Source organism: Hippopotamus amphibius, chromosome 2 (assembly GCF_030028045.1).
Source record: "Hippopotamus amphibius kiboko isolate mHipAmp2 chromosome 2, mHipAmp2.hap2, whole genome shotgun sequence".
NCBI lineage: Eukaryota > Metazoa > Chordata > Mammalia > Artiodactyla > Hippopotamidae > Hippopotamus > Hippopotamus amphibius.
Genome location: NC_080187.1, coordinates 104,445,989 through 104,470,078, shown reverse-complemented (window position 1 = coordinate 104,470,078; position 24,090 = coordinate 104,445,989). Strand labels below are relative to the sequence as shown.

The window sequence follows — 24,090 nt, the reverse complement described above, 5'->3', positions numbered from 1 at the left end:
TTCTCTTTCTGTAGAGAACCTTTTCTTAAAGCTCTTTGAGGAAATTAGATCTCGAGGGGACGTTTTCTTCTGAGCCTTACATTGTCTCTGTTTCCTTCAAGTTTATTATAGCTTTTGTTTATTTCGGCCTCTGATTTTATGTTAAAAGTTCTCTCATGCCTGGCGATCCTTGGCTGCCTGTTCTCACTTGTACGTGAAGGAGTGGAAATGCTACTATGATGCTCTGTGTGTTGAGAGGACATCGCCGTGCAGTTACAGGGGAGCCCGTACCCATTGTTCCTTGCTTTTGGCTCAGTTCTCCTGTAGGGATTTATCTTCTCATGTTCAACGGGTGTGGCAGCTTTCTGGGAGCTGGTGATACTTTCCGGGAGTATCTAACCGCCCTATGTAACAGTCAATCTTATTGTTTTCACCTGCAACCTTGCCCTCGGGAACACCTGATGCCTCCAATTTCACATATTTCAGAGTTTCATTCCCCCCCCCCCCAAAAAATACACTTCCCTCCCAGCAACTCTCAGCCACTTACAAAAAGTTCATGTCAATTCCACTGTCTGCTTTCTTGATTCCTCTGACGCTTCACTGCCATTTCATAGGGTTTCTGGAGAAAGCAAAGATTAACTCTTGTAGTCAAGCTGCTCTTGAATTACCAGCTGCTAAGAATTCTCTACATGACCTCTGGTTAACCCATAAGCCCAGACCTGGCAACCAGAGGCTCCTCCCCGCTCCCGTGTCTTGGGAACGTGCTCTCTGCCCGCTCTCCCCACATTACGAACTCTGCGAAGGTCGCAGCCTTGTGAGAGCAAAGTGGTGTGGAGACCATCCGATTGGATAGTGACGAAGCCCATTAAAGTCTGTGGATCAACTTCTGCGACTCAGCGGGCGGTTGCGGAGGGCTACTTGTTTGGGGGCCGCTCAGGACAAGACTCCTGTATAAGTTCCCTGTTTATTACACCCACCCCTGCCCATCTGGAGGGCCTGCCTCTTTCTCGGTCTCTCCTTGCCGTCTGTGTAGGGGGGCTGGCTTGTGAACTAACAACTGGGGACACCCCCCAAGAGGCGGGCCTTGGGAAAGAGATGTCCACAGGGAATACCCCGCGTTGGTAGTCTCCGTCTGTGGGAGGAGGGGTGGCCTGAATGTTGGATGCCGTGGATGCCCTGAAAATGCCAGCTGGCCCAGTGCACGTGTCTGAACTGCTGTAGCGCCCAGCTTCCAAGGCGGGAGAGAAATGGTCCCTGCAGTGGGCTGACCTCTGATCAACGGTTGCCGACTAGAGGCTGAAAGAAGGGCTGAGGTCACAGAAGGATGTGCGGAGTCCCCTGCTCTGCTAAATGCGGGCAGCAGGTGAGGGCGACCAATGCTGAGCTGGAGACGACAGCTGGCTGTTTGCAAAGCAAGGCTGTAAGCCGGTGGATGAAGGTCCAGAGCTTGTGACATCCTGGTTGGGATGCTAAGAGGTGAGACCTGTGGGAAGTTGATAAGGATGAAGACGAGGACGTCGTGATGAATGACAGTCAAATGCATGAAACCCCTCCCTCCCCTGCTGTCCAACCCCTCACACAAAGGAAGGCAAAAGCATGTCAACAGGCAACCCCAGCCAGCTGGGCAGCCCCCAGCTCAGGAAACGTTCAAGAGGAGAGAATATACCACCACCCAGCAGGATGCGGCTCTGAGTTCCAGCAAAAGGCCAGAGAAAGTATCCAGGAGAGGTTAGTGCCGCAATGTGGGGTAGGGAGGGGGGACGGCATGTCTCTGACCTGCAGGAGGCAGAGGAAATGAACATCAGACACACTCCGCAGCACTTGCAAAGCCCTGGGGCTTCAAGGTGCTCACCCCCTTAGAGGTTGGTTTATTCTAGCTGCTGGGAGACTTGGCCCAATGAGGAGGCTCTCCCTGTGCACAGGGACCCTGGAAATCTAAAGAGAAGATACAATAAAATTTTAGGGACTTGGAAATGAAACAGGCGAACTACGGCCAGTCTTTGAGGGCCCCCACATTGACTGCAGGAATGAAAGCCAAGACACTCCCGTCTGCCCCAGCACTGGGGGTGGGATGAGGTATCCACTCTGAGCTCAGCTGTGAGACGAGGCACATATGATGCTGGGCAGTCCATTCCCCATGGCCAATTTGGGGGAAATGGGCAAATCCTGGGAATGGGTACGGCCTGAGGGAAACACCTGAGAGAGACAGAGGGAGCTCCAAAAGCCCCAAGACGATCCCAACAGTCCAGTGAAAGTAACCCAGAAGCAAAGGTGGTTTGACCTCCGTGCTGCCAGGGCCCCACCTGAAAAGACAGACCAGCCTGTGGAAACATTTCAAACCTGAGCAGCAGTTCAGACCTGCTCCCCCTGCCCCTCCCGTCCCTGATGCCGCACCTGCTCCAGCAGAGGCCTCAGGGATGCAGTTTTACTCGGGGTCCACGCCTCTCATGCCCCCAGTATAGGACAGGGGCCAAGATCACCTCCAGGTGAGGGCCATTTGGGGTGATTGGAGGTCTCAATGAAGCTCACTATTCATTAGTCCCCCAGAAATAAACAACAGGTGAGGGCTCTGGTGGCCACTGGAGCTGAATGTGCTCTATTACAGAACCATTGATGGTTAAAGAGGACAAACAGTTATGTCAGGAAGGCGGGAAGATCCCTTTGATATTGCAAGTTTGGCATTCTGCCGCACGAGGTTAAAGATTTTAATCTCTCCGATACCAGAGAACATATTGGGCATTGATCTCCTGGGAGGTCAAACTCTGCAAACCCCTAATGGTGAAATCGGCCTCAGGTTATAGTAATCCAGTCAGTGCCAAGGGGAAGCACTAGCTGGGAACCAGTAAGTCTATCATCCCTTGAAGCTCGGTAACCATCAAACAAAATTAACTGCCTGGGGACCTAAGGAAATAGGAGAAGCGATCTAAAAACTGCACGGAGTGGGTAGAGCTGTTCTACAGCCATAGTGCTTTCCACAGCCCCGTATGGCCGGTACAAAAGCCAGATGGCTCCTGGCGGATGACGGTGGACTAGGAGACACGAGCAAGGCGTTGCCCCATCACTGCCCCCATCTTAGATGTCTTGGCTGTGGTCTTAGGAGTGTGCCGTGCTGAGCCGGACTTAGCAATTGCTTCTTTCAGTCCACCCCTGGCCACTGAGTCAGGAGATCAGTTTGCCTTCACGTGGGAGGGACAGCAGTGGACCTTTCCAGTGCCTCCCTGGGGCTGCCTGCACAGCCCCTCCGTAGGTCATGGTGTTGACAAATCGGGTCCCGGTACTCGCCGCTTACAAAATCAAACTCACAGATGCTGGTAGAAAGGAAAGTGGTCTTTAATCAGAGTGCTGTCAGTCTGGGGAGATGGTGGACTCTGTGTTCCCCCAAAACCAACTCTGAGATTCTGCTGGACCATGAAAGTTTTAAAGGGAAAGAGGGTAGTCATTTCAGTTAGTCACTGAGAAGCGGGGTCAGAGTCGTCACTGTTCCCCACTGTGTGCAGGCTTGTCGACTCCTCCTGATCTTCCTCTAGATGTTATCTTCTTCACAGTTTGGTCACATGGTTTGTTCACAGTTACTGAAGGGGAAGCTTGGGAAGAGGTCTGATCATCTGTTAATAACTGATTCTTCATTTCTACGTCTTTGATATACAGAAAGAACTGACAAGTTAGGCGAGGTATTGTAATCAAAAGATTTGAAAAGTGTGCTCAGGCCAGAGATGAGTAGAGTATGGGGTACCTGGTGAAAAGTAATAGTACAGCTCTGCTAAAGTGACGAGGAAAGGAGCTTCCTGCTGAGGATGATTTCCTGCAAAGAGCTGCTTACAGTAGGATGGTAGCCCAAGACCTTTCCCTGTCTCCTTCCTACATCAGTAAAACAGCCCCATCACACTGATGATACAGTGCTGACTCGTGAAGACTTGCCTGTGCTGCAGGGCACTGCAGACTTTGCTGGAACACCTGTGAGGGCGGGGACGCGCAGTCAACTCACAGACAGTTCAAGGCCCCAGCACTGCCGTAAAGTTTGGGCAGTTTTTGGGGAAATACGCGTTTTCTTAGCAGCTGTGCTTGATAAGGTGCAGCCTATTCAACCCCTAAGAACCTGGAAGAGGTGCAAGCCTTGTAGGGATTTGGGAGTTTTGGGAGGGCTTTTGTTCCCCACCTGACATAGTATATGCATCTTTTTACTGCCTGGTAGAGTAGGGGCATATGTAGGACTGGGGATCAGGTCCTCAAGCCACGTTTGAGAAGTCAAAATACCAAGGAAGCAGATTAAAGCCGAGGGCAACTCACAGGCAGGGCTACCATTTGAGTTTGATGAAACTGTGACTCTGGGAGGTGTGTGTTGGACCCTGTGGCAGAGACAACAGAAGAGAGTTCTCCTAGGATTTGGGTCCCAGTTCTGGAAGGGGGCAGAAACCCAGTATCCCCTCAGAGAACAAAAGACCCTGGCACCGTACATCACGCTTCTCCAGGTAGCGCGTCTTAGGAACGGACAGCATGCTGTTGAGAATATGTTCCAGGGATCCCCACCAACTCCCAGGGTGATGAAGTAGCAGCCTGTCTGCAGCAGAGAAGCCCCTGTTGGCCAGCCCGCTCTCTCTAGAAATGTGGGTGCTGTTAGGTCCTGTAGAGCACGTAGGTCCTCCTGATGCCCCCTCCCATATTTTTGCAGTGGACTCTGCAGCCTGTCGAGAGGAAGTGGGGACATTCCCGCTGAAGCCTGGCATGCAGATGGGTCTAGTCGGGCAGCCCATCCACAGGGGCTTCAGGGGCTCTTCAGCCCAACACTGGCACCATCTTTGTGGAAACTGGAAGGGACTGCAGCCGTCAGTGGGCTGGACTCAGAGCTACTGGGCTGGTCATCACTCCTGTGCCTTGGCCATTAACCCTTTGCATCAACAGCTTTTCTATAGGGCTTGACCTGATGGTGTAGAGAAGCAGAGGCCTCGGGGTGGGTGATCACGAATAAGCCTTTTGTGCTCAGGATGTGCGGAAGAACTTTTAGGTTCACCAGCAAGAACCTGAGGTGGTCCTTACTGTCTTCCATGTCCTGGTCCAAGAGGCACTGACACCCCCAGGACATCAGGAAGCTAATGGTCCGGCTCAGTACGAGCCTTAACAACTGACTCCTCAGGAGATGCGTCAGATGGGGTGCACAGAAAGAGGGGTCTATGGTGGTCACCATCCACCCCTTCCTGGACAGTCCCCAGGTGGATGGCATGTTGGCAAGGATGCCATGTTGCCCTGGAAATACAGTGACTTGGTTGCTTCAGTGGCAGCATGTCCTGTGTGTTCTAAACAACCCCAAGGCAACTGCAATCCAGCAGAGGTCCCTGCAGGTGAGGAATTGACAAACAGATCATGTCGGTCCCCTCCGTCCAGGTGAGTGTTCTGTATATGCCTCAACTTGTGAGGATACTGTGTCTGGCTTAACCCAACCTTTCCCTTTTCACCATGCAAACCAGGCTTCCCCCATTAGGAGATTAGAGAAGCTGAGTGTGGTGCATGGATACTGCCATCAGATAGCAATCGGAGGTCATGTTCAAAGGTCATGATGCGCAAGGCTGGGCAAAATAACAGCGTTGGATGGAGGTTTGATCTCTCCTATAAGCCACAAGCAGCAGGATTGGTAGAAAGGAAAAAATATTGAATATTGAAGCAGCAGATTAAAGTATTAACAAGTAAAACAGCATGGCCGGGAGACTAAGGTACCACATCGGCTTTAATACATTGGAGCTGCTAATCAGTGGGGCCTATTGCAGCATAGGCCAGACTGGGGACCCCTGTGGAATCACCCAACACTGTAAAGGTACAGAAGTGGTGGGAAACAACTATCCCCTGATGCTCACTGGGGATCAGTGTGCTGTGGGCTGAGAACACCAAGCCCCATCACACCTGGGACAGGTACAACTACTGGGATTTGCTATGGGACATCCCACAGGGATGGGTGGGTTACCTCACACCCCTGGGTGAGGGGAAACCACTCAGTCTCCGCGGGGACCCCGTTGTCCTGCTGCCATCCGGGCCTGTGGCAATGCACCATACCTGGAATGGAAGGTGCACCATTGAACAAGGGGAGAAGGCGGGGCCCTGGTCTGGAATCTCCTCCCCCCGTCCGTCTCCTCACATCAGACAGCGCTCCTTCCCCAGCCGATGTGTGTGGCATGGACAACTAGGTCAAGTTCCTAAAGCTGCGCCCCTCCTCTCCGGAAGGCGCCGGGACATGCTCTGTTTCCTGCTGGAACCACCCTTCAGCTGCCATCTTTGTTCCCCATCTTGGCCTGCAGGACATCGTAGCTCACGCAGAAGTCCTGACTGCATTCACCCAGCAAGCCTTGAATGAAGCCCACAAGCCTGTCCTTACTGAACACTGAAGTGTCTCTAATGAGAGGAGCCGTCCTCCCAAACAGGATGACCTTGGACATTGTCCCTGCTTCACAGGGAAGTGTCATCCGGACAATGCTGTGTCCACACCTGATGAGTCTGCTCATGTGTCTTCTTTATTCAGTCAGAGGAGGACAGGGTGAAAGTCCTGCATGATCAGACCCCAGCCTAGAGGACTTCATAAACCAGTGGTTCAAATCACAGGGCTCTTGGTGGAAACAAATTGTTATTATTTTGAGGATCACCTTGATCTGTGTCTTCTCTTGCCTGCACTTATATTGCTGCAGGGGTCTCTACCTCCACTGCAGTCAGACGGCCGCCTGGAGCCGCCTCCAAGCTCCTAAGACCCTTGCGGATTGGCTCAGGGCACATTGCAAAAGGGGTGAGGCGTGTGAGATGGTAAGAGCCTGGGGTGTTGGAGGAGGTCACCAAAAGGTCATGGCCGCTGGTCCACATGCCAGGTGGACCTGAGCAATGGGAGGCTCCTCACCCCTCCCCTGTCCATGGAAGGGACATCTGCCAACTATTCCCACCAGTGGGAGCCACTTTCAAGGGGGCAGACTTGAGAGAGTAAAGTGATTTTGAGACCACCTGGACTGAATAGTGACTGGACCCTGTTAAGTCCTCTTTATAAACTTTTAAGATCCTGGCGGGTGGGTGCAGAGATCTACTTGTCTTGCAGGACAAGCCTCATGTGTAAGTTTCCTGCATATTAAGCCTACTCCCTGCCCATCTGAAGGGTCTGCCTCTCTCTTCCTCTCTCCTTGCCCTCCTTGGTTGGGGGTGGGGTGAGGGGCTGGTTTGCTAACAGACAGGTAATCAGAGAGCTTTGCATTGGAATTTACACAAGAATATCTCTGTGTTTCATGGCAAAGTTTATTTTGATATTATCTATTTTAATCTGAAAGTGATGTTTGTAAATTGGTATTATCTAAATCAGTGTAAGATTTCCATGACTGCTCAGTACTCATCTTTCGAAACACATGGCTAAGACTAAACATGGGTTTTGTATTTTAAAGTTAATGGGTTATTTAAAATTTCCCATGTAGCTGAGCTTGGGGGAGTTTTCTAATTGTAAAATCAATATCAATCAGAAAAAAATGCATAAGTTTTTTTTTAATATTGCTATTATAACCCGCACATTGTTTTATTCCATTTTCTTCTATTTTTATTATATTTTGTTACTTTTTCCATCTTTTCTTTCATCATCCACATTTTAAAATTTATCCTTACTATTCTTTTTTTTACATACAATAAACTGCATATATTTAAAGTGTACAATTTGATATTTTTTCTTATTCATCATCTAATTTATACATATTAATGTGTATATCAAACACAATCTCCCAATTCATCCTACCCTTATTCTTAATATTTTATAGAAACTCAGCATCATCCTTATACGTTAATTTTCCTGTTGTGTTCCTGAACTCAGCACTATTACGGACAATTTTTAAAAATATATAGATAATAGTCACCGATCTGGAAAATCTTTGCTCTAATTTAACTACTTTTTTTTTGTAATATTAAGTCCATTTTTACTCTTTCAAAACAAGTGGCTCCTTTATAAGCTATAAAGATGGACTGAAGGTAGATAATTGTTTCATAAGCACAGTAGTTGTACTGTTTCAAACTAGGAAGTAAGACCTTTTATTTGCCTTGGAAAGGCTCTTAGGGTAAAATTTCCTCACTGAAATTATTCATCTTTTTTTTTTTTTTACCTAAATTGAAACTTTCAAAGTTCTTCTCTTTATTCTGTCGATGTATTTCCAAAAATGAACCAAATAAAAGGAAAATGGCATGTGAATATGAGAACATTTTTAAATTATCTTGACTATTAAATTGTGAAAATAAATTTCATTCAAAACATTTTTTGTTTATTACCAAAATAAACACCATAAAGAAAGAAGTAGCTTCAGCCATGAAATAATTTTCAAGTTGGCATTAGGATATATTGAGTTTTACTAAAGCATAAAACATGCTGTGACTACAGTTGTTGACTTCATGATAATTTCAACTATAAACATAACCACGCACCATAATTTAACAGAAATCTAGGTGGGAGGCAGCATTTAATGGTCGTTAGGGCCACAGTTTTGGTCTTAATAGACGTGGTCCGAGTCCTGAGTTGGCCACTGTGGTTTCATTCAAGTTATGTTTCTTCTCTGGGCCTTTGTTTAATTAGCAGAAAAATGTAGATTTACAACTAAAGACTATCATAAAGACTGGAGGATCCTCTATACATAGGGTATCTAACTTACTTCCTAGTACACAGTGAACATTCAATAAATGCTTGCTAATGTTTTCACCAGGCTATTTATATATACATGGGCAAAATGAGTAAAACAGTATAAATCACAAAAGTGTTTCCATTTGATACAAAATCAATAGCACTGCTACTATTTACACTTTGGACAAGGGAAAACAGCTAGACATTTATGCTCAGAGGAGGTGGTACACTAATTATTAACATCTCTGGATGAAATAAAGTTGGAAATGGTAGGTGCTGTGTGGGACACATGCTCTTATTTTAAAAGTGGGCAAAGGTTCTAAAGTGTGTATTCGAGAAAGACAGCTTGCTTTTCAGTAGACAGGGCAGAATCACTTGTTGGAGTATTCTTTGATTGCCTATGATGTACCTGGCTGTGTTTACCTGCCACACAAAAGGAAGTGCCTCCTTTTTATGCTCTGAATACTTTCCTTTTCCACAGACATTTCAACTGGGCCTGGGAGATGGGCAGTTCTATGCATGGACAGATGGTTTGAGAAGAAAGGACTGGCATGACTATGGGAGCATTCAGAAAGAGGCTATGCGCTCAGGTATGGAGTTCAGTGTGAGTCAACGTGCTGCTTTGCTTTGTCACTTACAGGATCTCTCATTAGTATTTCCTCCCCGCACAGTAAGGTAGGTGCCGTGGGGATATTGGAGGTCAACGCTGGGCAGAACCAAAACAATTTGAAACTTCAGAGAGAAAAACAGTAATGAAGAGCCTTTTCAATATGAGCTGAACAAGAGGTCGTTCAAGTTTTATAAATCTCCCGTGCTTCCAAAGTGTTTTTCAGTCATTTCTGGGGGTTTCTTGAATTTCTTCATGAGACTTGACTTGGCACACTATATCTATCTATCACCTATCTATCTATCATCTATCTATCTATCTATCTATCTATCTATCTATCTATCTATCTATCTATCTATCTATCTATCTACCTACCTACCTACCTACCTACCTACCTACCTATCTATCTATCTATCTACCTATCTATCTATCTAGGCTGCACCGGGTCTTAGTTGCTGCATGTGGAATCTTTAGTTGCGGCATGTGGGATCTAGTTCCCTGACCAGGGATCGAATCCGGACCCCTTGCATTAGGAGTGCTGAGTCTTAGCCACTGGACCACCAGAGAAGTCCCCGTACATGTATATCTTGCGCTGGATTCACTCATCAGGGCTGTAGTGTATCTAACTGGCTGGGCCAAGGTTGGAAGAGGGACCACAGTTCTGGACATTGGCAGGTGGATCACAGGAGCCAGGGACCTAAGGTTGGCCATACCTGGGCAAACTAACAGGCAGTTCAATGGAATCCAGTAGGTCTGTCTACGCATAGCAGAATTCTAGTCTTGGGCTAGTAATAGAGGAAACATTTTACTTCTTGGAAAAAGTAATAGGGAAAAATAAGCCCTTCTAGAAGGACTTAGGTTGTTGGAAACAGGAATTCAGAAGGGTATAGAAGTACAATAGAAACCGAGTGAAGGTAATAACATATGGTAGGAAGTCCTTACTCTATTATTCAACCAAAAGAGTTCTCTTGGGTTTTTTGTTTGCTTTTGTTTTGTATTTTATTTTATTTTATTTTTGTCGTGGTGAGGGTATCACAGAAATAGAGAAGCTTTGGTTTGGTAAAGACATCTGAGCATCTGAGTATCACGGAAACGGTGCTTCTCCAGTCAGATCAGCAGCAGAGCTCTGAGTAGTCGCAGGCCGAGGTTCTCCTGGCCAACCTTCCTGCTGATTCCTCCCCCCAGGAAGACAGGAGTGAGCTATTCAAATAGTTGTGACACTGGTCAAGGCTGTGAATGTTCTCAGCTCTGGATCAGGTGTGCTTGACTTAATTAAAGTCTTCCATTTTCTTCTTGCATCCCTTTTCTTCAAAGAAGGCTGTTCCCTACCCCCTGCTTGTCATAAGAATGTTCCCTGTCCCTCAGACCGTCAGCCTCTTCCAGCTGACATCATCCCTCCAACCTTGGCATGACTCCGTGAATAGTCACAAAAGCAAGCTCCTTACCAGCACCCTCACTTTTCCAGTCTCTGATCTTTTTCCTCTGTATGCTTCATCAGCCCTGTATTCATCCAACCATCTGTTCCTTTTTTTTAACCGCAAGATGCTGAAAATTTGGGGAGATGTTCCCTTAATTTAATGATAGGTTAATAATAATAATAATAATAGAATAGATGCTTTGTACCAGGGACTTTATGTATGTATTTTATTTAAATTTCACAATGATTCGGATAGATAATTATTATAATCCCCAATTCGTAAAAAGAAAAAAAGGAGAGGAAAAGAACTGAGTTTTTTTTGCTACATTGGGTCTTTGTTGCTGTGCTCAGGCTTTCTCTAGTTGTAGTGAGCGGGGACTATTCTTCGTTGTGGTGCATGGGCTTCTCAGTGCGGTGGCTTCTCTTGTTGAAGAGCATGTGCTCTAGGCGTGCGGACTTCAGTAGTTGCGGTGTATGGGCTCAGTGTTTGTGGTGCACAGCCTCGGTAGTTGTGAGTCACGGGCTCTAGACCTCAGGCTCGTTAGTTGCGGTGCACAGGCTTAGTTGCTCCGCAGCATGTGAGGTCTTCCCAGACCAAGTATCAAACCTGTGTCGCCTGCATTGGCAGGTGGATTCTTAACCACTGCACTGCCAAGGGAATCCCAAGAACTAAGTTCTTAAGAATTCATGAAATATTATCCAAGGTCAAACAGCTAATAATTTGTAGAACAAAATTAAAAGTCACGTCGTCTTATGCTCCATTACACTCCACTGTCAGACGTTGAATAATAATATTTGGGCAAAATGAAGTAATGACAAGGGAACATACAGGAGAGAAACACACCTGGGTTCATATCCTAGCTTTTCTGTGTAAGTGGCAAGTCAGTTTGTCTTTCTGATGTTCTGCTTTGCAGAATTGCTATAGGATTAAAGATAATATATCTAAAGTAATTGGACAATTATTTGCACATAGTATAGGCTCCACCAATGATAACTGTAATTATTGATCCATCTAAGTTACTTTCACTTGATTTGGTGTGCCTCTCCTTTGCTTCTACCAATGAGTTTTGGATACAAAATCCAATGCTTCACATTTATTTCTGCTACATACTACCATTTCTGCCTCCTGGAAAAATGTGCCTTTAATTTTCTCATCCTCACTCGGGGCAAGGGAAAGTGACCTACAAAGAAAATTGGTAATGTAACAAGTTTGCTAAAGTACAAATTTTTGTGCAATTAAAAAACTTTTAAATGCTAGTATGTATATGATACGCTAAAAGATACCTGAAAAGTGCAGTAGACTATAATTCATCATTTTTAAAAAATATCATAAAATATAACCTAATGAGTATGCACACACAAACACGCATGCAGGTACAAAGTCAAAATAAAATAAACATCTCTATTCGCAATAAACAGGCCAAGAGAAAGGATCATTCGTGCCATTCTGTCTTCTCCAAATCTTGAAATTTGTATTCACTCTTACTTTTCTCTGTAATTTCTTATGTCTAAACAAATATTGTTGCATTTTGCCTGTATTTGAACTTTATCTAAATGTTGAATCATATTGTATGACTTTCTTCTTTCATTCAAAATTATTTTTGAGATCCATTCATGTGAGTGTGTGCATGTCTAGTTGTTTCATTGTTACTGTTGTTTACTTTTCTATAACAGTAACCACTTTGTAAACATTTTGAGAGTTCCCAGGTTTGGGTTATGTATGAGATTGCTCTAAGTATTCTTGTGTGTGGTTCTGGTATAGACACAAAATTTTCTTAAGGTGCATATTTAATAGTAGAATTTGCACGTCCAAGGAATTCACATTTCAATTATATTATGTAGTATGTGACAGACAGTTTTTCAAAGTTGGTTTATTGATTTCACTCCAATCAATAATGGATGGAATTCCCATTGCTCTGCATCATGTCAACACTTAATATTATTGTCTGACTTGTCATTTTTTTCTCAATTTGGTAGTGTGAAATAATCACTCATTGTCACATAAATTTGCATGTTACTAATTTTACTGTAGTTGATCTCCTATTTATGCTTATGGGCCATCTGTGCCTTCTCTTGGGTAAAATTCCTGTTCATTTCTATTTCCAACTTTTTGATTTCTTTCTTTTTCTGATTGATCCACAGAGTGCTCTTTGTTTTGAATAACATCCTTCGGTGGTTGTACATGGTGAAAATATCTTATCCCACGTTTTGTGTATTGTTTTCTTTAAAAACTCTGTATATATTGCCTAATGAATAGAAGTTCTTAATTTTGTTGTAGTCAAATTTACAAATCATTTTTAAAGGATAGGCTTAATTGATGTTCTATATTGCCTTTCTGAGCTTGAGAATTTTGCCTTTTACAGTTAGGTCTTAAATGCAACTCATCTTCATTTTTATTTGATATAAGGTGGGTGGCCCAATATTTATTTAGGTTTTACCTAGTTAGAAATGCAGTCAATAGCACCATTTATTAGAAAATGTATCTTTTCCCACATCTATCAGTAGTGTTGACTCTATTATGAAAACTCTCTATATTTGTGCGTTCTCATTCTGGTTTCCCAATTCTGTTCTGTGAGTAAAAATCTTTGAGCTAATGACATATTATCTCACGTACTATATCTTTATAACAATTGTTGATATCTGGTAAAGTTCTTCCTGCTTTCTTTGCTTTTCTTCTTGGGAATTTACTGCCATTCTTAACATTATGATTTTCTTTAAAATTTTAGATTCAGCTTGTCAGACTTTATGCACCATACTCAGATACTCACAAAATGTTGGGAATTTTAGAATTGTATTAAGTCTATTGATAAATTGGAATAGTTTACATTTTCTTCAATATTAAATTATTCATTCTGTGATATAGCATTATATTTCTTGATGCTTCCTTGTTACCTTTAGAGGTGTGTTTGTAATTTGATTCTCAGACATTTCCGGTGTTATGCCTAGAAAACTAACATTAAGTGGGTGTTAAGCATGTTACTGATCTTACTGAAATTCTGAAATATTTGTAGCTGGTATAGAGAAAAGGTTAATAATTTTTAAATATTGCCCTGAATTTAGAAAACTTTCTAAACTCTTTTATGAATTATAATCATTTACTCATAAGTTATTTTGGATTGTCAATGTAAATCTCATAATATCTGTAAGTAGTGACAGTGTTTAAAATTTTTTCCGTCCTAGACCTTGTAATTATTTTTACTCTTGCTTCTGCACTTTCTAGGAACTCAAGGTCATCTTGTCCAGTGGGTATTGGTGGCTACTTTTGACTTGTTATGTTTTTGACAATAGCAAATTAGATACTTGTGTTAGGATTTTATCTAGTTAATGAATGTACCATGCCTTGTTTACTAAGCCTTCAGGATATGACTTTCTGAGAGTTTTACTTTTTTACACCTAATGAATGTTGATTTCAATCAAAATGTTTTGTTTACCTCTGTTGAAGTAAGATACATTTTCTCCTTTATGTTTTTGAGTATGTTGTATCTATTGATTTCTAATAGAAATTGGACTAAATCTGTCTTTTTATTTACAATAATTACTGGGTTTTGTTTGCTAATATTTTAGCAATTTTGGATCTTTGCTTGTGAGTGAATATTGGCCATGAATTTTTCTTTCTCATAGAATCTGTGTCAAGTTTTGGTAACGTTATGATAGCTTCATAAAATGACTTGAGTAATACTTCTCATCTTTCTACACTTTGTAATTGCTTGTCATATATCAGTTATTTATTTATTAATATTTAATGGTCATCTTGTGGGTGAAGATTATCTGGACTGGATTTTTCTTGGCGAAAAGATTTTTCACTCCTAGGTTAAAATGTTCATATTTATTAACACATGTATTCATAACATCCTCTTAAAGATTTTATAATATCTGTCATGCTTAAATTTATATTGCTTTTTGTTTCAAATATTTTTTTGTCATTTTTCTTTGTTACATTAGGAAATTGTCAATTTCATTAACCAGTTTTTGACGTTGTTCATCTTATCTGTTGTATTTTTCTCATTGATTTACAGTCTTATATTTATTATTTAATTTCTTTGACTTTTACTACATTTTTCTAAATTAAAAAAGTAGATTCATATTTCCTTAATTTCAACCTTCTATTGTAGTATAAGCATCTAGGATCTAAATTTCTTTCCAAGCACTGCTTTAAGTACATCACACTGGTCTGTGGTTTGATGTTTTATATTTGTTATATTTTAATTATATTATGTTTTAGTTATGTTTTCAGATGTCTGTCCTACTTAATAAACACTGAAAATATGTTTAAAATATGAAAATTCAGAAACTACTTGCTGATGAGATCTCAATAGTCTTTATAAAGTGTATTAGCATAATATTCAGGTGCATTTTATCAAATGTCTTTGTTAGTGTTTTTACTGGTGTTAGTTTATGCATTGTTTTGGCAATTACATTGCCATGGCATATTTGATGATTTTTGAAATATCAGGTATTTTAATCATTTTTATATAAGTAGGTGGAATATAGGGTGAAAGGAGCTAGTTATTAGGAAATGGTGAAAATGCTTCCACCTTTGAGAAAATGGAGAGTTCTTTTTTCTTTTTTTAATTAAGTTTTATTAAAGTATAGTTGCTTTACAATGTTGTGTTAGCTTCTTGCCATACAACGAAGTGAATCAGTCATACGTATACATATATCCACTCTTTTCTAGATTTCCTTCCCATTTAGGTCACCACAGAGCATTAAATAGAGTTCCCTGTGCTATACAGTAGGTTCTCATTAGCTGTCTGTTTTATACATAGTAGTATATATATGTCAATCCTAATCTCCCAATTCATCCACCCCCCCCTTCTCCCCTTGGTATCCATAAGTTTGTTGTCCACATTTATGACTCTATTTCTGCTTTGCAAATAAGTTCATCTCTACCATTTTTCTATATTTCACATATAAGCAATATTATACAATATTTATTTTTCTCTTTCTGACTTACTTCGCTCTCTATGACAATCTCTGGGTCCATCCACATTTCTGCAAATGGCACTATTTTGTTCATTTTTATAACTAAGTAATATTCCATTATATATATATATATATATATATATATATACCACAGCTTCTTTATCCATTCCTCTGTTGATGGACATTTAAGTTGCTTCCGTGTCCTGGCTATTGTAAATAGTGCTGCAGTGAACATCAGGGTGCGTGCATCTTTTTGAATTAAGATAGCTCTATTTTTAGTTTTTTAAGGAACCTCCATACTGTTCTCCATAGTGGCTGCACCAATTCACATTCTCCATAGTGGCTGTACCAGTTAACATTCCCACCAGTTTACATTCTCCACACCCTCCCCAGCATTTATTGTTTGTAGATTCTTTGATGATGGCCATTCTGATTGGTGTGAGATGATACCTCATTGTAGCTTTGTCTTGCGTTTCCCTAACAATTACTGATGTTGAGCATCTTTTCATGTGTTTGTTGGCCACCTGTATGTCTTCTTTGTAGAAATGTCTTTTTAGGTCTTCTGCCCATTTTTTGATTGGATTGTTTGTTTTTTTTGGTATTGAGCTGCACGAGCTGTTTTTATATTTTGGAGATTAATCCCTTGTCATTTGCTTTGTTTGCAAATGTTTTCTCCCATTCCAAGGGTTGTCTTTTTGTTTTGTTTATGGTTTGCTATGCAAAAGCTTTTAAGTTTAATTAGGTCCCATTTGTTTATTTTTGCTTTTATTTTCATTATTCAAGGTGGTAGATTGAAAAAGAGCTTGCTGTGATTTATGTAAAAGGGTGCTCTGTCTATATTTTCCTCTAAGAGTTTTGTAGTATCCAGCCTTACATTTAGGTCTTTAGTCCATTGTGAGTTTATTTTTGTGTATGTGTTATAGAATGTTCTAATTTCATTCTTCAACATACAACTGTCCAGGTTTCTCAACACTACTTACTGAAGAGTCTGTCTTTTCTCCATTGTATATTCTCTCCTCCTTTGTCATAGATCAGGTGGCCATAGATGTGGGGATTTATCTCTGGATTTTCTATTCTGTTCCATTGATCTATATTCCTGTTTTTGTGCCAGTACCATGCTGTCTTGATTACTGTAGCTTTGTAGTATAGTCTGAAGTCAGGGAGCCTGATTCGTCCAGCTCTGTTCTTCTTTCTCAAGATTGCTTTTGCTATTCAGGGTCTTTTGTGTTTCCATACAAAGTGTAAATTTTTTGTTCTGGTTCTGTGAAAAATGCCCTTGGTAATTTGATAGAGACTGCCTTGAATCTATACATTGCTTTGGGTTGAGAAAAGGGAGAGTTCTTGCATTAAATATATATATATATATATATACACACATAAATATATATATATATATATATATATATATAAAAGGAGCAATTAAAGGATAGATTCCCAGATCTTAGGTGTAACTTAGAGTTCTTTTCTAGTACATCTCTGCTCTTAGAGTTATAGTAAATTATAAGGATTTTTTTTTTATTTGTTAGAAGAATTCTAACTAATGTTTTTAAAAAGCCACTGTTTCTATTTCATAATCTTTGTTTAGGGAGTAGCATTAACCAAACCATTTTACCTATAGAAGAATAATATCCAACATACCATTTCAAGTTCAGGAAGGCTTCCCAGAAGAGGTAAAGCAAAGTTTCAAGGATAAAGTCATATCCTGATACTAGGTACATTTGTGCTTTCATCCAATTAATTTTCTGAATTCTCTTTCTCATTATTTCCTATGAACCCAGTCATATTTTTGGCATTTTTTTCTAATCACATATTTTATATATGATCCAGTTATATTTCATTTAGTTTCACATCATTCAAGAATTTATTGACATTAGATTTTCTCTCTTAATGGTTTAACTATCCTTTTGAGTTTTATTGTATCACAAAATTGATAAGCATGCTTTTTGAACCATCATTCAAATTATTTATAAAAGTTGAATGGAAAGAAGTGAAATATAGATTCTTTTGATATAATATGAAAGATGGTGTACATTGATATTGAACCATTATTCAGTAAGCATTGGATATAATCATTATAGCAGCTAAAGAGGCCTCCAGCTGACATTGCTCCGTTTATAAATTGGAAAAAATTCGATATATTTCTGAAATAAAGATAAACTCTGCCTATGGCATTTCCCTGAACTATGAGTCTAATAACTTCAGCTGGATGTTGAGAAGAAATGCAGTTAGTGTAGGTAGCTGTTTCTTAATTAATATGTAATGTTCCTTAATTCTCATAACATACTTTTTAAGTCATCTACCCAGAGTGATGCAGGAGTGTGTGTGCATGTACACACATACATGTATGATTTATGAAATTGTTAGTAAGACCCCTGATCTGTATTTCTAGAGAGCACTTATTCTTAGTTTTGAAATTTAAAAAATTTTCTTGTCCAATCTTTTTTTTTTTTTTATTCTAACTCAAATTTTCACTGTGTTTATCACTGTTTTGGGGGATTTCAATATGTGTGAACTCAATGTGAAAAAAGCTGTTTTCCACACTTGTATTGACTCTGCCCTCCTATAAACACAATCAATTCCTACATTCCACTATGTGCGTCAGGAATTCTGTGAAATCATATCCAGCTTCTCACTACTTCCATTTGCACAGTTGGTCGTACATACAGGTTTGGCTAGTCAAGGTTTTTACTGTCTTGTCATTTTATTCATTTGTTCACTTACTTATTTGACAAATACTTACAAATGTCACTATGTTTCAAATTCTGCTCCAAACTCTGAAAGAGACAGAAATGAATTCTAGTGGCTCCTGTATAGCATGAGCATAGTTGCAGGGGCTTTTATTCCAGCCATGACACCACAGTTGTCACAGTACCATGACACTATGACACAATAACATGGTTATTGACACCGTGGCTATCTGAATCCCAACCATTAACATCTCCTGCCTAAACCATTTAGTAGCCTCCTCACTGATCTCCCTGCCCCATTGTGAGCTCTTCAAATTGCAACCAGAGTGATCTTCTAAAAATACATAATCAGCTTATTTCACTCCACTGCTCCAAAGCATACAAAGTCTAGTCCTCATATCCAGAATTTACTCTAAGTCCATTCTGTGCATATGAGATGCAGCATGATCCACCCCTGACGCAGGGCTCTGTTCTCCTCTCCTACTGGTCAATGTGCCGTCTCTCCACTGGCCGTGTTGTCCTCTTTGTTTTCCCTCAAGGATGATCAACACGTTCTGGAACTTTTCCCTTGCCATTCCTGCTGTCTGGACCAAACACTTGTGGTCCATATCTTCACAGCCCACCCTCCCCTTCATCAAGGTTATGAGACCATATATCATCTGCTTTGCCTGCCAATCACCATATTATCATAGAGCGAAAGATTCCCTTTCATTCTCTCTCCATCACTTGGCCCTGCTTAATTTTTTTTTTAACTTTTTATTTTTTTATTTTTTACAATAAACTACATATATTTAGAGTGTACAATTTGGTATCCCAATCTCCCAATTCATTCCCCCCCAACCCTCCCTGCTTTCCCCACTTGGTGTCCATATGTTTGTTCTCTACATCTGTGTCTCTATTTCTGCCTTGAAAACTGGTTGATTTGTACCATTTGTCTATAGTCCACATATATGTGTTAATATACAATGTTTGTTTTTCTCTTTCTGATTCATTCACTCTGTATGACAGTCCTGTGTCCATCCATGTCTCTACAAATGTCCCAGTTTCATTACCTTTTACAGCTGAGTAATATTCCATTGTATGTAGGTACCACATCTTCTTTATCCATTCATCTGTTGATGGACATTTAGGTTGCTTCCATGTCCTGGCTATTGTAAATAGTGCTGCAATGAACATTGCAGTGCATGTGTCTTTTTGAATGACGGTTTTCTCTGGGTATATGCCGAGCAGTGGGATTGCTGGGTCATACGGTAGTTCTATTTTTAGTTTTGCAAGGAACCTCCATGCTGTTCTCCACAGTGGCTATATCAATTTACATTCCCACCAACAGTGCAAGAGCGTTCCTTTTTCTCCACACCCTCTCCAGCATTTACTGTTTGTAGATTTTCTGATGATGCCCATTCTAACCGGTGTGAAGTGATACCTCATTGTAGTTTTGATTTGCATTTCTCTAATAATTAGTGATGTTGAGCAGCTTTTCATGTGCCTCTTGGCCATCTGTATGTCTTCTGTGGAGAAATGCCTATTTAGGTCTGCTGCCCATTTTTTGATTGGGTTGTTTGTTTTTTTGATATTGAGCTGCATGAACTGTTTATATATTTTGGAGATTAACCTTTTGTCTATTGATTCGTTTGCAAATATTTTTTCCTATCCTGAGGGTTGTCTTTTCGTCTTGCTTATCATTTCCTTTGCTGTGCAGAAGCTTTGAAGTTTCATTAGGTCCCACTTATTTATTTTAGTTTTTATTTCCATTATTCTATGGGGTGGATGAAAAAAGATCTTGCTGTTATTTACGTCAAAGAGTGTTCTTCCTATGTTTTCCTCTAGGAGTTTTACAGTGTCTGGCCTTACATTTAGGTCTTTAATCCATTTGGAGTTTATTTTGGTGTATGGTGGTAGGGAGTGTTCTAATTTCATTCTTTTACATGTAGCTGTCCAGTTTTCCCAGCACCACTTATTGAAGAGGCTGCCTTTTCTCCCTTGTATATCCTTGCCTCCTTTGCCGTAGATTAGTTGACCATAGTTTATCTCCGGGCTTTCTATCCTGTTCCATTGATCTATATTTTTGTTTTTGTGCCAATACCATACTGTCTTGATCACTGTAGCCTTGTAGTATAGGCTGAAGTCGGGAAGCCTGATTCCACCAACTCCATCTTTCCTTCTCAAGATTGCTTTAGCTATTGGGGGTCTTTTGCATTTCCATACAAATTGTAAAATTTCTTGTTCTAGTTCTGTGAAAAATGCCATTGGTAATTTGATGGGGATTGCACTGAATCTGTAGATTGCTTCGGGTAGTACAGTCATTTTCACAGTGTTGATTCTTCCAATCCAAGAACATGGTATGTCCCTCCATCTGTGTGTGCCGTCTTTGATTTCTTTCATTAATGTCTTATAGTTTTCTGAGTACAGTTCTTTTACCTCCTTGGTTAGGTTTATTCCTAGGTATTTTATTCTTTTTGTTGCAAAGGTGAATGGGATTGTTTCCTTAATTTCTCTTTTGGATCTTTCATTGTTGGTGTATAGAAATGCAAGAGATTTCTGTGTGTTAATTTTGTATCCTGCAACTTTACCAAATTCATTGATTAGTCCAACTAGTTTTCTGGTGGCATCTTTAGGATTTTCTACATATAGTATCATGTCATCTGCAAACAGTGACAGTTTTACTTCTTCTTTTCCACTTTGGATTCCTTTGATTTCCTTTTCTTCTCTGATTGCTGTGGCAAGGACTTCCAAAACTATGTTGAATAGTAGTGGCGAGAGTGGACATCCTTGTCTTGTTCCTGATCTTAGAGGGCATGCTTTCAGTTTTTCACCATTGAGAATGATGTTTGGTGTGGGTTTGTCATATATGGCCTTTATTATGTTGAGGTAGATTCCCTCTATGCCCACCTTCTGGAGAGTTTTTATCATAAATGGGTGTTGATTTTTGTCAAAAGCTTTTTCTGCATCTATTGAGATGATCAAGTGGTTTTTATCCTTCAATTTGTTAATATGGTGTATCACATTGATTGATTTGTGTATATTGAAGAATCCTTGCATTCCAGGGATAAACCCCACTTGATCATGGTGTATGATCCTTTTAATGTGTTGTTGGATTCTGTTGGCTAGTATTTTGCTGAGGATTTTTGCATCTAAATTCATCAGTGATATTGGTCTGTGGTTTTCTTTTTTTGTAGTATCTTTGTCTGGTTTTGGTATCAGGGTGATGGTAGCCTCATAAAATGAGTTTGGGTGTGTTCCTTCCTCTGCAATGTTTTGGAAGAGTTTGGGAAGGATGGGTGTTAGCTCTTCTCTAAATGTTTGATAGTATTCACCTGTGAATCCATCTGGCCCTGGACTTTTGTTTGTTGGGAGATTTTTAATCAGTTTCAATTTCATTACTTGTGATTGGTCTGTTCATATTTTCTATGTCTTCCTGATTCAGTCTTGGAAGGTTATACCTTTCTGAGAATCTGTCCATTTCATCCAGGTTGTCCATTTCATTGGATATAGCTGCTTGTAGTAATCTCTTATGATGCTTTTTATTTCTGCGGTGTCCATTGTAACTTCTCCTGTTTCATTTCTAATTTTATTGATTTGAGTCCTTTCCCTCTTTTTCTTGATGAGTCTTGCTAGAGGTTTATCATTTTTATTTATCTTCTCAAAGAACCAGCTTTTGGTTTATTGATTTTTGCTATTGTTTTCTTTGTCTCCATTTCATTTATTTCTGCTCTGATCTTTATGATTTCCCTCCATCTGCTAACTTTGGGTTTTGTTTGCTCTTTCTCTAGTTTCTTGAGGTGTAAGTTTAGATTGTTTATTTGGGATTTTTCTTGTTTCTTGAGGTAGGATTGTATCACTATAAACTTCCCTCTAAGAACTGCCTTGCTGCATCCCATTGGTTTTGGGTCATTGTGTTTTAATTGTCATTTGTTTGTAGGTATCTTTTGATTTCCTCTTTGATTTCTTCAGTGATCTGTTGGTTATTTAGTAGCATATTGTTTAGCCTCTATGTGTTTCTGTTTTTTACCATTTTTTTCCTGTAACTGATTTCTAATCTCATAGCATTGTTGTCAGAAAAGATGCTTGATATTTCAATTTTCTTGAATTTACCAGGGCTTGATTTATGACCCAAAATGTGATCTATCCTGGAGAATGTTCCATGTGCACTTGAGAAGAATGTGTAATCTGCTGTTTTTGGATGTAATGTCCTATAGATATCTATTAAATCAAGCTGATTTATTGTGTCATTTAAAGCTCATGTTTCCTTATTAATTTTCTGTGTGGATGATATGTTCATTGGTGTAAGTGGGGTGTTTAAGTCCCCCACTGTGATTGTGTTACTCTTGATTTCCTCTTTCATAGTTGTTAGCATGTGCCTTATGTATTGAGGTGCTCCTATATTGGGTGCATGTATATTTACAATTGTTATCGCTTCTTCTTGGATTGATCCCTCAATCTTTATGTAGTGTCCTTTCTTGTCTCTTATAATGTTTTTTTTATTTTAAAGTCTATTTTATCTGATATGAGTATCACTACTCCAGCTTTCTTTTGATTTCCATTTGCATGGAATATCTTTTTCCATCCCCTCACTTTGCATCTGTATGTGTCCCTAGGTCTCAAGTGGGTCTCTTGTAGACAGCATATATATGAGTCTTGTTTGTGTATCCATTCAGCCAGTCTGTGTCTTTTGGTTGGTGCACTTAGTCCATTTACATTCAAGGTAATTATCGAGATGTATGTTCCTATTACCATTTTCTTAATTGTTTTGTTTCTGTTTCTGTAAGTCCTTTTCTTCTCTTATGTTTCATGCCTAGAGAAGTTCCTTTAGCATTTGTTGTAGGGCTGGCTTGGTGGTGCTGAATTCTCTTAGCTGTTGCTTCTCTATAAAGCTTTTGATTTCCCCATCGAACCTGAATGAGATCCTTGCTGGGTAGAGTATTCTAGGTTGTAGGTTCTTCCCTGTCATCACTTGAAATATATCATGCCACTCCCTTCTGGCTTGCAGAGCTTCTGCTGAGAAATCAGCTGTTAACCTTATGGGAGTTCCCTTGTATGTTATTTGTCATTTTTCCCTTGTTGCTTTTAATAACTTTTCTCTATCTTTAATTTTTGTCAATTTGACTACTATATGTCTTGGTGTGTTTCTCCTTGGGTTTATCCTGCCTTGGACTCTCTGTGATTTCTGGACTTGGGTAGCTATTTCCTTTCCCATGTTAGGGAAGTTTTCAACTAGAATCTCTTCCAGTATTTTCTCAGATCCTTTCTCTCTCTCTTCTCCTTCTGGGACCCCTATAATGTGAATGTTCATGTGTTTAACATTGTCCCAGAGGTCTCTTAGGCTGTCTTCCGTTCTTTTCATTCTTTTTTCTTTATTCTTTATTGCATCAGTGATTATCACCATTCTGTCTTCCAGGTCACTTATTCGTCCTTCTGCCTCAGTTAACCTGCTATTGGTTCCTTCTAGTGTATTTTTCATTTCAGTTATTGTGTTGCATATCTCTGTTTGTTTGCTCTTTAATTCTTCTAGGTCTTTGGTAAACTTTTCTTGCAACTTTTCGATCTTTGCATCCAGTCTTTTTTCAGAGTCCTGGATCATCTTCACCATCATTATTCTGAATTCTTTTTCTGGAAGGGTGCCTATCTCCTCTTCATTTAGTTGTTTTTCTAGTGTTTTATCTTGTCCCTTCATCTGGTACAAAGTCTTTTGCCTCTTCATTTTCTGTGTCTTTCTGTGGCTGTGATTTTCAGTTCCACAAGATGAAATAGTGCTGATACTGCTTGATTCTGCTGTCTGCCCTCTTGTGGAGGAAGCTGTCTAGGAGGCTGGTGGGTGCTTCCTGATGGGAGGGACTGATGGGGGGTTGGGCTGGGTGGGTGGAGCTCA

The 24,090-nt window shown here is 40.4% G+C and overlaps 1 protein-coding gene across 1 annotated transcript in view; it reads left to right on the top strand.

Moving 5' to 3' along the window:
* Positions 1-24,090, top strand: part of GALNTL6 (polypeptide N-acetylgalactosaminyltransferase like 6) — a 1,169,120-nt gene that overhangs the window by 380,739 nt on the left and 764,291 nt on the right. Inside the window, exon 2 of the mRNA XM_057724757.1 lies at positions 9,072-9,180. Coding sequence (XP_057580740.1) covers positions 9,072-9,180 — 109 coding nt within the window. The remainder of the gene's footprint in view (positions 1-9,071; positions 9,181-24,090) is intronic.